Here is a 16,676-nt window from a genome sequence, read left to right on the forward strand (position 1 = left end):
ACAGAGGGGCAGATCTGGACCAGAAGCCGAGAACTGGCCAGGAAGAAGGCGACTCCTCCATTCCTCCCTTTCTTCCTCCTCGGCCTTCTCTTCCTCATCCAGGACAGAGTGGTGGGCAGGGACGGAGACTCCCGGTGGAGAGGGGGCAGCGGGAAGGCCGTCCGGCCCGGGGGGATCAAATCCTGGGGATCCACCGGAGTCGGCCACTTCTCCAGCCGGCTTCCCCAAGAGGTTCCACTCACGTGGGGGTGGGGTTTTGAGTCCAGCTGGTTCAGACCCTGTAAACGGAGCGCTGGCCCTCCCCCCAGCCCCCCCAAGTAGCTTCTCACCCTCAGGGAGCATCCATTCTGGGCAGGGAGCCGCTTCTTGACTCTGGAACTGTTTTGTGTGTGTTTAGTGGAGTGCCTCTGTTCTCTTGGGCTCATGTCGATCTTGTCAGTCGCATCTCATCTCCTCCCCATCCCAAACAAATCCAGACCTGTGGAAGAATGGCTTCCTACAGTCTCCCGGGGAGGGAGCGGGCCCGTGGAAATACAGGTGTTCGGCGATCGGTTAGAAAGCGGCACCTGCCTCACCCAGAATCCCTTCCTCTAAAGCTCCCCGGGTTGAGACCTCGCTTCGTTCTGGCCCGGAGCTGTCGAGGGGGAATTTTGGAAAGCGGGTGTCCTTCTGGGCCTTTTGGGAATTGGTCCCCCAAGGTGGGTGGGACGCTTGGGTAGCCCAGAATTGTCCGAGGAAACCCCAGGGCCAGACCAACCTAGACATGGCCCGCAAATCACCAACTCTGAATAATAATACTACATGCGCTATCCACTCCACTGTGCTACTCCTCTCTTCTATTAGACTCTCCCAAGCGCCTAGTAAAGCACAGCTCTGTCCACAGGAAGCGCTCAGTAAATACCCCGATTGATGGGCACCTTCAAACCGCTGGGCGCGGAGCAAGCAGCCCCTCCCCTTTCCACTCAGCAGCAGATAGACGCCTTCCTGCTCCTTCAGCGGGACTTAAGCTAGAGGTTGCGAGGGGAAACGGATCCCTGCCCTTTTCACGGTAAAAGGAATGCTCTGAATCAGGCGGTCGTGGGCCGAAGAATGTCCTTTGTTCCTTACCACGGGAGCAAGCTCGGTTCTCGGCATCTGCTGCTCCTTGTAGGGACACAATACCCGCTTGGCGGGCGGACGGTTGTTCCCGAACGGTGTGGGTTTTCCGTGTCTGGAGTTGGCTCCGGGGGGTGAAACGTGGAGCAGTAACTTCCTGACTGCCCTGTTTGGGATTACAGGCTCCTGTTCCTTCCCTGACCTCTGTCTTCCTCCTCCTCTTCTTCACCCCCATAGCCATTTCTTTCCTTCCTTCCCAAGCCTGGCCCATCCTTCGTGTCCTCCGGGTGAGCCACCCAAGGGTCAAGAGGCTCTCGCCCTTTGAGCAACACGCATCTGATTCCCGCGGGGGTACCCCTTCCCCTCGCTCTTAAGGATCACGCGTTGGGTTTTTTCCCGGGGCTCTGAAGGGGAAGGGCTCTGACCCCCCAACTCGGACCGCGCTCATCCGAACCAGGTGGAATGAGTGCCCGTAGTTGCCGCCAAGGCCCGTCCGGGATCCGAACGAGCCCCTGCCCCCGGTGTGCTTGGCCGGATCGTTTTCTTGGCGGCCAACGGTAAGCGGCCCAGATGCGATACCGTGGGATTCGGCTCAAGAAAGGGAGGAGAAAAACATGCCCGATACACGTACCTGGCAGTGACAAATCGGTTGCTGAAAATTGGATTCTTCTTCAGCTTAGATTGCTTTCCAGCCCAGCACTTAGTCTAAGCCCCGGCAACTCAAGAGAAGCGGCGTGGCTCAGTGGAAAGAGCCCGGGCTTTGGAGTCAGAGGCCATGGGTTCAAATCCCGGCTCTGCCACTTGTCAGCTGTGGGACTTTGGGCAAGTCCCAGCCTGAGCCCCCTCCTCCCCCTCCCCATCCTCCCGCCTTACCTTCTTCCCCTCCCCACAGCACCTGTATATATGTATCTATGTTTGTACGGATTTATTATTATTTATTTTATTTGTACATATTTATTCTATTTATTTTATTTTGTTAATATGTTTTGTTGTCTGTCTCCCCCTTCTAGACTGTGAGCCCGCTGTTGGGTAGGGACCATCTCTAGATGTTGCCAACTTGGACTTCCCAAGTGCTTAGTCCAGTGCTGTGCACACAATAAGCACTCAGTAAATGCAATTGAATGAATGAAAGTCACTTCACTTCTCTGGGCCTCAGTGACCTCATCTGTAAAATGGGGATGAAGACTGTGAGCCCCATGTGGGAAAATCTGATCACCTTGTAACCTCCCCAGCGCTTAGAACAGTGCTTTGCACATAGCAAGTGCTTAATAAATGCCATTGTTATTATTAAGAGCAGAAAAGGGGAACACGGACATCTTTCTGGCCAGAGGGAGAGCGGTCCCACTGAGGGCCTGAACCGGCACGGGTCTCCATTTCGAGAGCCGTTTCCAATTTAGTCGTTGAAATCTTGGAACCATTGTGCCCCAAAGGGTCGGTAACAGTGGAGGGATCCCCCCCGCCCTCATGGTTTTTAGACGTGTGGGCGGTCACACGGGTGTCAGCGCTTGATTCCCCTAAATCCCTGGGGCCGGTCTCCTTCTCTCCTTAGGCCACTCCCCCGTGGCGAGGACTGAGCAGGAAGAAGGACAGGGGTGGGTAGACTGTGAGCCCACCTTCTAGACTGTGAGCCCACTGGTGGGTAGGGACCGTCTCTATATGTTGCCAACTTGGACTTCCTAAGCGCTTAGTACAGTGCTCTGCACACAGTAAGCGCTCAATAAATACAATTGAATGAATGAATGAATGGTGCAGTGGGAAGACCACTGAGCAGCTCTCGAGTAAGGTCGAATCCCTGTTGGGGCCCAGGTCGGCAGGCACCCTTCTGAAATGCCCCTCCTGTCTTCTACCGTGGAGAAGCAGCGTGGCTCAGTGGAAAGAGCCCGGGCTTTGGAGTCAGAGGTCAGGGGTTCAAATCCCGGCTCCACCAGTTGTCAGCTGGGTGACTTTGGGCAAGTCACTTCACTTCTCTGGGCCTCAGTTCCCTCATCTGTAAAATGGGGATGAAGACTGTGCGCCCCCCGTGGGACCACCCGATCACCTTGTAACCTCCCCAGCGCTTCGACCAGTGCTTGGCACACAGTAAGCGCTTAACAAATGCCATCATCATCATTATTATTATTACCAGCAGAGATTGAGGTCGCCAACTTGTACTTCCCAAGCACTTAGTGCAGCGCTCTGCACACAGTAAGCGCTCACTAAATGCGATTGAATGAATGAGTGAACTTTATTAGGGCCCCCCTAATCCCTAAATCCCTCCCGATCGGATTGTCTCCTTCCTTCTCCGTTCGATTCTCTCCTTGCTGCTGGCGGAATACGGCGGGTTTCATATTGCGGAGCTTTTTGTGGCGCGCTCGGTGTTCCGGAAATGGCTCCCCCGGCGCGCGTTCCGGACTGTTTCCGCGCTTTGGAAAAGCCAGCAGTGCCCTCTGGTGTCTCTTGAAAACCCACTTGGGCTCCAGGGACCGTGAGATTGTGTGTGTGTGTGTGTTTGTGTCTTTTGTGTGTATCCGTGTTGGGGGTATTCAGACCATGGGCTCGCGTCGTTTCGTGTCTGTCCGATCTTGCAACGTCAGCAGCGACCGACTGAATCTTGGCCAAACTAACGGGGCCGTCTCTGGAAAAGTAAAATGTTCCATGGAACACCCTCGCCAAGATAATAATAATAATAATAACAATAATAATCATCATCATCATAATCATCGGCAAGATAATAATAATAAAATGATGATGGTATTTGCTAAGCGCTTACTATGTGCCGAGCACCGTTCTCAGCACTGGGTCCATCTGTAAATACAAATCAACCATCTCCTCCCCGGTCACAATTGATAGTAATAATAATAATGACGGCATTTATTAAGCGCTCACGATGTGCAAAGCACTGCCGGGGAGGTTACAAGGTGATCAGGTCGTCCCATGGCGGGGGCTCACAATCGGTGTGTCATTTGTCATCTCATTTTGGATATAGATCGTAATTCCTTTTTGCCTGTGTGTTTTTTTTTTTTTATTTTCTTCACAAGCACGCCTTTCATATAACGATAGAGGTAAGACGCACTGATGTTTGCTTTTATGGGGGTGGAACTTTTTTGTGGAGTCATATTAAAAGCCTTTCTGTTGGGCCTTCAACTGCTTCGTTGTGGATCCGGTCTGGGTTCAAATTTGTGAGGTTTAAGCTTCACCCCAGCTTTTAGCGTTCAGAGCATGTTTGATTCGACACGTTTACTGGCCGTAAAGGTTTGTTCAACTCACTAGCCGCTTGAGGGTCCGGCGGCGGGGAGGAGGGTGGGTGGTGGAAATTGGAAGGTGTTCGCCCAACGCAGCAGAGGCGGCTAATTAAACAAGGGAGAAGCCGTCCCTCCCGTCTTCCCGTCCCCTCTAAGGCTCCTCTCGGACTGCGGTTGCAAGGCGCGTTATTAGCCCGAGTCCACTTTGAATCGCGCAAACAAGTCATTTCTCACCAGGGCCCGTCCCCCCCCCACACTTTCAGTTTCATCATCATCAATCGTATTCATTGAGCGCTTACCGTGTGCAGAGCACTGGACTAAGAGCGTGGGAAATACAAGTTGGCAACATATAGAGACGGTCCCTACCCAACAGTGGGCTCATAGTCTAAAAGGGGGAGACAGAGAATAAAACCAAACATACTAACAAAATAAAATAAATAGAATAGATATGTACAAGTAAAATAAATAAATAAATAGAGTAATAAATATGTACAAACATATATACAGGTTATACAGTTTCAAATCCCTAATCCTGGCTCTCCCATTCCCAGCTTCCGGAGTGAGCCAGCACGCTGGACAAACGGTGGTATTTATTGAGCACTTACTGCGTGGAGAGCACTGGGCTAAACCGATCCCAGGACTAGCCTTCTTGAAGTCCCATTCCCGAGGAGGAGGAGGGGTTATTTATCCAGTGCCCACTCGGGGCTTGGAAAGTACGGAATGCCCTCAAGGAGCTTACAGTCTAGCCGGGGGAAGCCAGCAGGAAAATATTTTTCCTGCTCCCGCTTTCTGATTCCTCGTGTCCGGGGCCGAAAGGGGGTTACGGGCCGTTGTGACTGGGTCTCTAGTAGCGTCCACGGGGTGAGAGCCAGTTTCAGGGTCCAAGTGATGGTATAAAGGGTGCCGCTCACTACAGAGTTCCTCGTGGACCATTCTCCGCTCAGAGGTGGAGGAAACCGAACAGGGCGGGGGGACAAAAACACGTGGTTATAAGGGAGTTTCTGCCATCAGTGCTGTCTGCCTGAAAGCACTCACAGTCCAGGGAGAGAATTTCAAGCCTTCCTTAATAATAATGATGGCATTTATTAAGCGCTTACTATGTGCAAAGCACTGTTCTCAGCACTGGGGAGGATACAAGGTGATCAGGTTGTCCCACGGGGGGCTCACAGTCTTCATCCCCATTTTCCAGATGAGGTAACTGAGGCCCAGGGAAGCGAAGTGACTTGCCCCAAGTCACACAGCTGACAGTCGGCGGAGCCGGGATTTGAACCCATGACCTCGGACTCCAAAGCCCGGGCTCCTTCCGCCGAGCCACGCTGCTTCTCAGCGGGGGTTTGGGGCTGGACCCCGGGGCCGTGGTCCCCCTGGAAGCAGCGGACGGTTGGCTGTTTGTCGTCCCTCCGGAGACAAAACGCCACACAAACTTTGAGTTTTCACCCAGTCCAAAACAGACTTCGAGATGGGTTTGCCCTAGTGGCTCCGGACCGTGGTGTCTCACCAGACGCGACAGGTGGAACGCGATTCGTGTCAAGGAATTGGTACGGAGACCCAAAATCCCGTCCGTCTCTCCCGTCTTCAGTCCCACGCTTCGGGGCAGACCCGGGAGAGTCACACTTTTGTGTCGTTGTGTGTCGCCCGCAGGATCCAGGACCACCTCCTCCTTCCCCTCTGCTGGGTTTGAAGCCGCTGCAGCTGCTCGAGATCAAGGCCCGGGGACGATTCGGTTGTGTCTGGAAAGCGCAGCTGCTTAATGAATACGTAGCAGTCAAAATCTTTCCCATCCAGGTACGTGACAGCTCCGAGCGGCCCCCGCGAGTCTCATTCATTCATTCAGTCGTATTCATTGAGCACTTACTGTGCGCAGAGCACTGGACTAAGCGCTTGGGAAGTCCAAGTCGGCAGCATCTAGAGACGGTTCCTACCCAACAGCGGGCTCACAGTCTAGAAGGGGGAGACAGACAACAAAACATAACATATTAACAAAATAAAATAGAAGAAATATGTACAAGTTAAATAGAGTAATAAATATGTACAAATATATATTCATTCAATCGTATTTATTGAGCACTTACTGTGTGCGGAGCACTGTACTAAGCGCTTGGGAAGTACAAGTTGGCAACATACAGAGACGGTCCCTACCCAACAGCGGGCTCACAGGCTAAAAGGGGGAGACAGACAGCAAGACAAAGCATATTAACAAAATAAAATAAATAGAATAGTAAATATGTACAAGTAAAATAGAGTAATAAATATGTACTAATATATATCCATTCATTCAGTGGTATTTATTGAGCACTTACTGTGTGCAGAGCACTGTACTAAGCGCTTGGGAAGTCCCAAGTCGGCAACATCTAGAGACGGTCACTACCCAACAGTGGGCTCACAGGCTAAAAGGGGGAGACAGACAACAAGACAGAACATATTAACAAAATAAAATAGAATAGTAAATATGTACAAGTAAAATAAATAGGGTAATAAATATGTACAAATATATTATTCATTCATTCATTCAATCGTATTTATTGAGCGCTAACTGTGTGCAGAGCACTGTACTAAGCTCTTGGGAAGTCCAAGTTGTCAACATATAGAGACGGTCCCTACCCAACAGCAGGCTCACAGTCTAGAAGGGGGAGACAGACAACGAAACAAGACATATTAACAAAATAAAATAAATGGAATAAATATGTACAAGTAAAATAAATAGAGTAATAAATGCATACAAACATATATACAGGTATATGCATATATACGAATCTCGCTCGTGTGTCAGGGGAAGGGGCCGCCCCTAAGGTCGGAGCTCTGTGCTTGTTTCCGCGGTCGGGAGACGGAGCTGAGACGGGCTCCCTGGGCGGTTCTCGGAGTCCTCAGTGTTTGCCCAGAGGCAGCCGGGGGCTGCGACGGTGTCTGGACGTACATCCCGTTTCCCGGGTCCCGAATGATTTTGGTCATTCATTCAATCATATTTATTGAGCGCTTACTGTGTGCAGAGCACTGGACTAAGCGCTTGGGAAGTCCAAGTTGGCAACATCTAGAGACGGTCCCTACCCAACCGCGGGCTCACAGTCTAGAAGGGGGAGACAGACAGCAAAAGAAAACATATTAACAAAATAAAATAAAATATAATAAAAATAAATAAAATAAACCATCCTCTCCCACGGCCTCAAACTGATCTTCTGGCTCACCAGAGTGTGGAGGCTCTCAGGACTTTGCAAAATCCAGGTCCTTTTCAAAGGAAAATAACCCGGCCACATCCTTGTAGCACTCTCTAAGGCCAAGGAACCATTCATTCATTCAGTCGTATTTATTGAGCGCTTACTGTGTGCAGAGCACTGGACTAAGCGCTTGGGAAGTCCAAGTCGGCAACATCTAGAGACGGTCCCTACCCAACAGCGGGCTCACAGTCTAGAAGGGGGAGACAGACAGCAAAACAAAACGTATTAACAAAATAAAATAAAATATAATATAATAAAAAAAACCCAAATAAACCATCCTCTCCCACGGCCTCAAACTGATCCTCTGGTTCACCGGAGTGTGGAGGCTCTCAGGACTTTCCAAAATCCTGGTTTTTTTCAAAGGAAAAAAACCCGGCCACATCCTTGTAGCACTCCCTAAGGCCAAGGAACCATTCATTCATTGTTGTATTGATTGAGCGCTTACTGTGTGCAGAGCACTGTCCTAAGCGCTTGGGAAGTATCAGGTCTTGTTTCTATAGGACCCGGAACATAAATGCTGCTGATAACGATAATTCTGTATCGGAAATCCCATAGCGATTTGCAGTTTGATACTAATGACTGTCCTGAGACTGAATTCCCTCTTTAAGCTATTGATGAGAAAACCGGCTAGCTTGGCCATTCATTCATTCAGTCGTATTTATCGAGCGCTTACTGTGTGCAGAGCACTGTACTAAGTGCTTGGGAAGTACCAGTTGGCCGGTGGCACCGCCGCCGCCTTCACCGTACGGGAAACGAAGCGAGCCCAGTCAGAGCAAACCCACTGGGCAGAGAGCGCGAGAAACTAAGCGTTGTGAGCCAGGGGAAGGGGGAATCTCGCTTCCAGATTCATTCATTCAATCAATCGTATTTATTGAGCGCTTACTGTGTGCAGAGCACTGCACTAAGCGCTTGGGAAGTACAAGTCGGCAACATAGAGGGACGGTCCCTACCCAGCAGCGTTTGGTGTCCAGATGATTAGTGTCCTTCCCCTCTATAGAAACCACAGTTAAAACCCTTTCTGCCTCTGCTTCCTGGGCAGTGCCGGTTGACCGCAGGGAAGATCCTCCCGGGGTACGGCCGCACAATTTAATAATAATAATAATGATAATGGCATTTATTAAGCGCTTACTATGTGCAAAGCACTGTTCTAAGCGCTGGGGAGGTTACAAGGTGATCAGGTTGTCCCACGGGGGGCTCACAGTCTTCATCCCCATTTTACAGCTGAGGTAACTGAGGCCCAGAGAAGTGAAGTGACTTGCCCAAAGTCACACAGCTGACAATCGGTCGAGCCGGGATTCGAACTCATGACCTCTGACTCCAAAGCCTGGGCTCTTTCCACTGAGCCACGCTGCTTCCCCGTATTTATTCCGTTTATTTTCTTTTGTTAATATGTTTTGTTTTGTTGTCTGTCTCCCCCTTCCAGACTGTGAGCCTTCGGTTGGGTAGGGTCCGTCTCTAGATGTTGCCGACTTGGACTTCCCAAGCGCTCAGTACAGTGCTCTGCACACAGTAAGCGCTCAATAAATACGATTGAATGAATGGATGAATGAATCTTCCTCTAATCAGAGTGAACGGATCCATTTTGGGGCTGGGGTGGCGGCGGGGTGTTCTTTCAGGGGGCATTAAATAAGCCAGGGATGGCAGTGAGGTGGATTGTGTCCTAAAGGCGCGCTTCAGGTTGAGGCACAGCATGAGAAGCAGCATGGCTCAGTGGAAAAAGCCCAGGCTTTGGAGTCAGAGGTCATGGGTTCAAATCCCGGCTCCACCAACTGTCAGCTGTGTGACTTTGGGAAAGTCACTTCACTTCGCTTTTAGAGTCCCCCTTTTAGACTGTGAGCCCACTGTTGGGTAGGGACTGTCTCTAGATGTTGCCAACTTGTACTTCCCAAGCACTTAGTACAGTGCTTTGCACACAGTAAGCGCTCAATAAATACGATTGATTGATTGATTGATTCTCTGGACCTCAGTTACCTCACCTGTAAAATGGGGATTCAGACTGTGAGCCCCCCGTGAGGCAACCTGATCACCCTGTAACCTCCCTAGCGCTTAGAACAGTGCTTTGCACATAGTAAGCGCTTAATAAATAATGCCATCATTATTATTATTGTTATTATTGTAACCTCCCCAGCGCTTAGAACAGTGCTTTGCATATAGTAAGCGCTTAAATGCCATCATTATCATTATTATTATTATTATTATTATAACCTCCCCAGCACTTAGAACAGTGCTTTGCATATAGTAAGTGCTTAACAAATACCATTATTATTATTATTATTATTATCAAGTCATTTAACTTCTCTGTGCCTCAATTCCCTCATCTGGAAAATGGGAATGAAGACTGAGCTCCCTGTGGGACAACCTGATCACCTTGTAACCTTCCCAGCGCTTAGAACAGTGCTTTGCACATAGTAAGCACTTAATAAACATTATTATTATTATTATTCTAATGCCAGCTCTGCCACTTGTCAGCTGGGTGACTTTGGGCAAGTCACTTCACTTCTCTGGGCCTCAGTTCCCTCGTCTGTAAAATGGGGATGAAGACTGAGCAAACTGATCACCTTGTAACCTCCCCAGCGCTTAGAACGGCGCTTTGCACATAGTAAGCGCTCAACAAATACCATCGTGATTATGATTATCATTAGAGGCAGCACTGCATTACAGTTGGTTCTCCAAAGGGAAAAAAATAGAGTTTCTCCTCACAGACTGGGCAAGGTGAACAGGCTCCAGGGGGACCTTGCGGAAATCATTCTGAAACAGCAAGATTAATGAGCTGTTAACTTGGTGGAACGCGGGGTCCCTGGGGACCCTCAATTCTCAACCGGGGAGTTTCACTTTGGTGCCAGGGGAATGGGTAAAAGGGAAACGTCGTAAAGATTTGGTGTTAATGGGGTTTTTCTGCTTCTCCCTCCCCGAAGTGTTTCTCCGCGTGTCATTTTGGGGCCCAGAGCTGATTTGGCGGCGACTCTTGCAGCGCCGCGAGCTGGAACCTGGGGCCTGTCGATGGCCGGGATCCCGTTGGGGTTTGCCATGACGACTCCCTTTCGGAGGGCCCGGTGCCACGCCACGGCGGCCCCCCTCGCCCCCGGGGTGGGCCGCCCGCCGTACGACCCCAGAGCCCCCCAACCGACTCGGCCCCAAGCCGGAGATTGGACTTGGGAGAGGCCGTTGGCGGCCCCTCTCTTTCGCCCGTTTCCCCAGAGCAAACCCCGAAACCTTCCTCGCCCTCCCCACGTACTCGAGAGGGTTTTTGGGGTGTTTGCCACCCCCGCCCTCCGGGAGATCCCTGCCAGCTGTGCGGGCACAGCCCCCTCCCGTCGCCGCGGTGGGGGTCACCCTTTGGACTCGGAGCAGCCCGGCAGCGGGGTCACACCCACCCACGGTGGGGAGGTCGAGAGGTCCTTGCGTGGAGCCGTGAAGCGGCGTGGCTCAGTGGAAAGAGCCCGGGCTTTGGAGGCAGAGGTCATGGGTTCACATGCATTCATTCATTCATTCGGTCGTATTTATTGAGCGCTTACTGTGTGCAGAGCACTGGACTAAGTGCTTGGGAAGTCCAGGTTGGCAACATAGAGAGACGGTCCCTACCCAACGGCGGGCTCACAGGCTAGAAGGGGGAGACAGACAACAAAACATAGTAACAAAGTAAAATAAATAGAATAGTAAAAGCACTGTTCATTCATTCATTCATTCATTCGATCATATTTATTGAGCGCTTACTGTGTGCAGAGCACTGGACTAAGCGCTTGGGAAGTCCAAGTTGGCAACATCTAGAGACGGTCCCTACCCAATGGTGCGCTCACAGTCTAGAAGGGGGAGACAGACAACAAAGTATAGTAACAAAGTAAAATTAGAATAGTAAAAGCACTGTTCATTCATTCATTCAATCATATTTATTGAGCGCTTACTGTGTGCAGAGCACTGTACTAAGTGCTTGGGAAGTACAGGTTGGCAACATCTAGAGATGGTCCCTACCCAACGGCGGGCTCACAGTCTAGAAGGGGGAGACAGACAACAAAACGTATTAACAAAGTAAAATAAATAGAATAGTAAAAGCACTGTTCATTCATTCATTCATTCATTCAATCATATTTATTGAGCACTTACTGTGTGCAGAGCACTGGACTAAGCGCTTGGGAAGTCCAAGTTGGCAACATCTAGAGACGGTCCCTACCCAACGGCGGGCTCACAGGCTAGAAGGGGGAGACAGAGAACGAAAGAAAACATATTAACCAAATAAAATAAATATGTACAATCCCCATCTAGACTGTGAGCCCACTGTTGGGTAGGGACCGTCTCTATATGTTGCCAACCTGGACTTCCCAAGCGCTTAGTACAGTGCTCTGCACACAGTAAGCGCTCAGTCAATACAATTGAATGAATGAATGAATCCCAGCTCTGCCACTTGTCAGCCGTGTGACCTTGGGCAAGTCACTTCACTTCTCTGGGCCTCAGTTCCCTCATCTGTAAAACGGGGATTAGGACTGTGAGACCCACGTGGGATGACCTGATCATCTTGTATCCCCCCCCCTCCCCCTTAGAACAGTGCTTTGCACATAGTAAGCGCTTGATACCACCATTATTATTATTATTAGCTCAGATACCACCATTATTATTATTATTATTAGCTCAGCGGGGAACGTTGAGTTGACCCAGGGGCATTTTCCCACCGCAGGACAAACAGTCGTGGCAGAACGAGTACGAGGTCTACAGCTTGCCCGGGATGAAACACGAGAACATCTTGCAGTTTATCGGTGCCGAGAAAAGGGGCACCAGCATCGACGTGGATCTGTGGCTGATCACGGCCTTTCACGAAAAGGTAGGCGGCGGCTTGCCCGGAGCGTCTCTGTCATCTTGGGTTTTTCCTCTCAAAAATGGGGCTTTTTGAGTTGTTTTGGGATTCTTCCGCTTTCATCCCTCCTTTCCCTGTAGATAGTGAGCGCCCACTGTGTGTGGAGCACTGCCCTAAACGCTCGGGAGAGCGCAGAAGAGTTAGGAGACACAATCCCTGCCCTCAAACGGGGGATTTTATCGGTCACTTCGGGGCAGCGGGTCCCAAAGAGACCGTTGCCGCCCACGTCCTGCCTTCTGGGCACTGATGACGGGAGAAGCAGCGTGGCTCAGCGGAAAGAGCCCGGGCTTTGGTGTCAGAGGTCATGGGTTCAAATCCCGGCTCCGCCACTCGTCAGCTGTGCGACTTGGGGCAAGTCACTTCAATTCTCCGGGCCTCGGTTCCCTCATCTGTCAAATGGGGATGAAGACTGGGAGCCCCCCGGGGGACAACCTGCTCACCTTGTAAACCTCCCCAGCGCTTAGAACGGCGCTTGGCACTGTTAGAGAAGCAGCGCGGCTCAGTGGAAAGAGCCCGGGCTTTGGAGTCGGAGGTCATGGGTTCAAATCCCGGCTCCGCCACTCGTCAGCTGTGTGACTTTGGGCAAGTCACTTCACTTCTCCGGGCCTCGGTTCCCTCATCTGTCAAATGGGGATGAAGACTGGGAGCCCCCCGGGGGACAACCTGATCACCTTGTAAAGTCCCCAGCGCTTAGAACAGTGCTCTGCACATAGTAAGCGCTTAATAAATGCCATTGTTATTATTATCACGATCATTATTTTCACGTAGTAAGCACTTAATAAATGCCATTATTATTATTATCGTTATTATTTTCACGTAGTAAGCGCTTAATAAATGCCATCGTCATTACTATTATTATAATGGAAAACCGGCAGAAAATCAAGGCAGTGATCGGTTGGAAAACCAAGGCCCTGGCCATCCCCACCTGTTCTCTGGGGGCCCGGCTCCGGTGGGGGGCCGCGTTCGAACCCGGCCCTCGAGCCGCTGTCCTGGTGCGGACCCTCGTCCACCCTCGTTCTGCTTCTCTCAGTGCCAAGCCCCTCGCCATGGACCCGAGTCCCGTGGACGGGGTCGACGGAAGCCTCCTTCCTTTCCTGTAAACGCTGGGAGATCCTTGCCACCGCGTTTCTGTTTTTCTGTACCGTGTGCGGGATTGACCCTCTTTCTTCCCCCGGCTCAGGGTTCGCTGACCGATTTCCTCAAAGCGAACGTGGTCTCCTGGAGTGAACTGTGTCACATTGCAGAAACGATGGCCCGAGGCCTGGCGTACCTTCACGAGGACATACCGGGCCTCAAAGAGGGACACAAACCTGCCATATCCCACCGGTACGCCTCGGTGTTGGCTTTCCCAGCGGCGGGACGGGCGGAGGGGGAGAACGGAGACGGCCGGAGCTTCCGCGGTTTGGGAATCGGGGAGAAGAGATTCGCCTCAAACCCCGAGGGGGTAGGCTTTACGATTAAAACCGTACTCCATTCCAAAGTCTTCATTTTTCTCTGCGAAAGCCCCATCAGACCGAAACAGTATTCGTGTAGCGTGCGTGCGGGCACGTCCGATACAGACCCGTGGCCACTGAGAATCAATCAGTCGTATTTATTGAGCGCTTACTGTGTGCAGAGCACTGGACTAAGCACTGAGAACCTCCCGCGGGCAGAGTTTCCCCCGCTTTCAAAGAGCTTAGGCGCCAGATCGCGAAGCAGAGAGAAGCAGCGTGGGCTAGAGGAAAGATCACCGCCTTGAAAGTCGGAAGGACCTGAGTTCGGATCCCGGCCCTGCCACTCACCTGCTGCGTGACCTTGGGCGAGTCGCTTCACTTCTCTGGGCCTCAGTTCCTAAAAAGGGGACTGAGACTTTGAGCCCCATATGGGGCAGAGACTGGGTCCAGCCTGACCCAGGGTTTAGAAACGGTGCTTGGCACATAGTAAGCATTTAACAAATTCTGTTATTGTTATTAACATAAATAATAATGAAATAGAGTCATATGGACTGGGTCCAACCTGACTAGCTTGTAGCTCGAGAAGCAGCGTGGCTCAGTGGAAAGAGCAGGGGTTCAAATGCCGGCTCTGCCAATTGTCAGCTGTGTGACTTTGGACAAGTCACTTCACTTCTCTGGGCCTCAGTTGCCACATCTGGAAAATGGGGATGAAGACTGTGAGCCCCCCGTGGGACAACCTGATCACCTTGTAACCTCCCCAGTGCTTAGAACGGTGCTTTGCACATAGTAAGCGCTTAATAAATGCCATTATTATTATTATTGCTATCCACCCCAGGGCTTAGAACAGTGCTTGGCACATAGTAAGCTTAGTAAGCGCTTAATAAATGCCATTATTATTATTATTACTATCTACCCCAGGGCTTAGAACAGTGCTTGGCACATAGCAAGCTTTTAACAAATTAATGTCAATAATATAATGGTATTTGTTAAGTGCTTATGATGTGCCAAGCACTAGTCTAAGCGCTGGGGTAGGTACAAGGTGATCAGGTTGTCCCACGGGAAGCTCACGGTTTTAATCCCCATTTTACAGATGAGGGAACTGAGGCCCAGAGAAGTGAAGTGACTTGCTCAAAGTCACCCAGCCTGACAGTTGGCGGAGCTGGGATATGAACCCGCGACCTCTGACTCCTAAAGCCCGGGCTCCTTCCCCTGAGCCACGCTCCTTCTCCATTCATTCATTCATTCAGTGGTATTTATTGAGCGCTTACTGTGTGCCGAGCACTGTACTAAGCGCTTGGGAAGTACAAGTCGGCAACATATAGAGACGGTCCCCACCCAACAGCGGGCTCACAGTCTTCATTCAGTCGTGTTTACAATGATGGTATTCGTTAGGCGCTTACTCTGTGCCAAGCACCGTTCTAAGCACCCGGGGAGATACAAGGTGATCGTATTGTCCCACGTGGGGCCCCCCATTTTCCAGATGAGGGAACCGAGGCACAGAGAAGCTAAGTGACTTGCCCAGAGTCACACGGCGGCCAAGTGGCGGAGCCGGGACTAGAAGCAGCGTGGCTCAGGGGAAAGAGCCCGGGCTTGGCAGTCCGAGGTCACGGGTTCCAATCCCGACCCCGCCACCCGTCAGCCGTGCGACCCTGGGAAAGCCACTCAGCCTCTCCGTGTGGCGGGTTTTTTCCCGTGACTCGCTGACCGGAGCCGAGCTGCCCGCCCCAGCCGGAGAACTCGACCTTCGCCTTCCTAGCGCCACTCAGGTGTGTCTTTGCTTTCCCGTTCCAGGGATATCAAAAGTAAAAACGTGCTGCTGAAAAACAACCTGACAGCCTGCATTGCCGACTTCGGGCTGGCGCTCAAGTTCGAGGCTGGAAAATCCGCGGGCGACACCCACGGCCAGGTAAGGCCGTCCGATTTTCCCGGGCCGCGGGGAGGCCGGGCCCCGGCCCTCCCCGCCTTGTCCCGTTCCCCCGGAATCTACTTTGGAGAGAAAACCATCGATTCGTTCATTCGGTGGCGTCTATCGAGCGCTTACAGGGGATGTGTTTGTAAAGGGTCAGGCCCCAGCATGGGCGAGGAGGCGCAGGAAAGGAGAGGGGCAGCGGAGAGAGGCCTTCCCTCCAACGGGGCTGGGGGACCCAAGCCAGGAACTGGGGGGCTTGCGGGGGTCCGTCTGACCTCGCCACCCCCCACTGCGTCCAGCTGCGCTCAGCCCGCCGTGGGGGCAAGAGAGAAAACGGAGGCAGCTTTGTCCCGGCTTGGAAATCCGACTTCCCTTCCCGCGGGGGGCCGTCTGGCCAGACGCGAGCGAGACTCCGGGGCCACCGGGATAAGACGGCAGTCCGGGGGCCCGAGCCCCGTCAGGCGGGTGGGCCGAGACCCCCCCGAAAGTCCTCTTGGCATCCGCCGCCCCCGAGGAGCAGCAGGGGACCGAGCTTGGGGCGGGCCCCCCCGTCCCCGGCTGCGGCCGGTCGATTCCCCTCCCAGCTCGCCCCCGTCCCGCCCCCGGGCGCTGGGCTGCACGAACAGAGCTCGGACCGTTGGCCTCTGCACGTCCTGTCTTCCCCCCCGTACCGCTCACGGGCGGGATGGGGGTAAGAGGTCAGCGGCAAGAAAGGTGAGATGGAGGTAAAGAGAGTAGGTTGGCAGCAGAGGAGCGGAGCGTCCAGGCTGGTTGGGGGTAGGAGAGCGGCAGGGACGTAGGAGGAGAGGTGATGGAGCGCTCTAAAGCCGACGGTAAGGAGTTTCCGCTCCGCGCACGGGTGGACGGGCAACCCCGGGAGGTCCTTGAGGAGTGGGGAAACCTGGCCCCAACGTCTCTGTAGAAAAATCCTCCCGGCAGCAGAGCGAAGTGAATGATCCT

General features: G+C 52.1%; 1 protein-coding gene across 1 annotated transcript in view; it reads left to right on the forward strand.

The window, feature by feature from the left end:
- The window catches only part of ACVR2A (activin A receptor type 2A), a 100,899-nt gene that overhangs the window by 80,515 nt on the left and 3,708 nt on the right, over window positions 1–16,676 (forward strand). Inside the window, exons 5-8 of the mRNA XM_038751126.1 lie at window positions 5,958–6,101; window positions 12,198–12,341; window positions 13,555–13,700; window positions 15,599–15,713. Coding sequence (XP_038607054.1) covers window positions 5,958–6,101; window positions 12,198–12,341; window positions 13,555–13,700; window positions 15,599–15,713 — 549 coding nt within the window. The remainder of the gene's footprint in view (window positions 1–5,957; window positions 6,102–12,197; window positions 12,342–13,554; window positions 13,701–15,598; window positions 15,714–16,676) is intronic.

The sequence above is a fragment of the Tachyglossus aculeatus genome, chromosome 9 (genome assembly GCF_015852505.1).
Source record: "Tachyglossus aculeatus isolate mTacAcu1 chromosome 9, mTacAcu1.pri, whole genome shotgun sequence".
In the NCBI taxonomy this organism is placed as follows: Eukaryota; Metazoa; Chordata; class Mammalia; order Monotremata; family Tachyglossidae; genus Tachyglossus; species Tachyglossus aculeatus.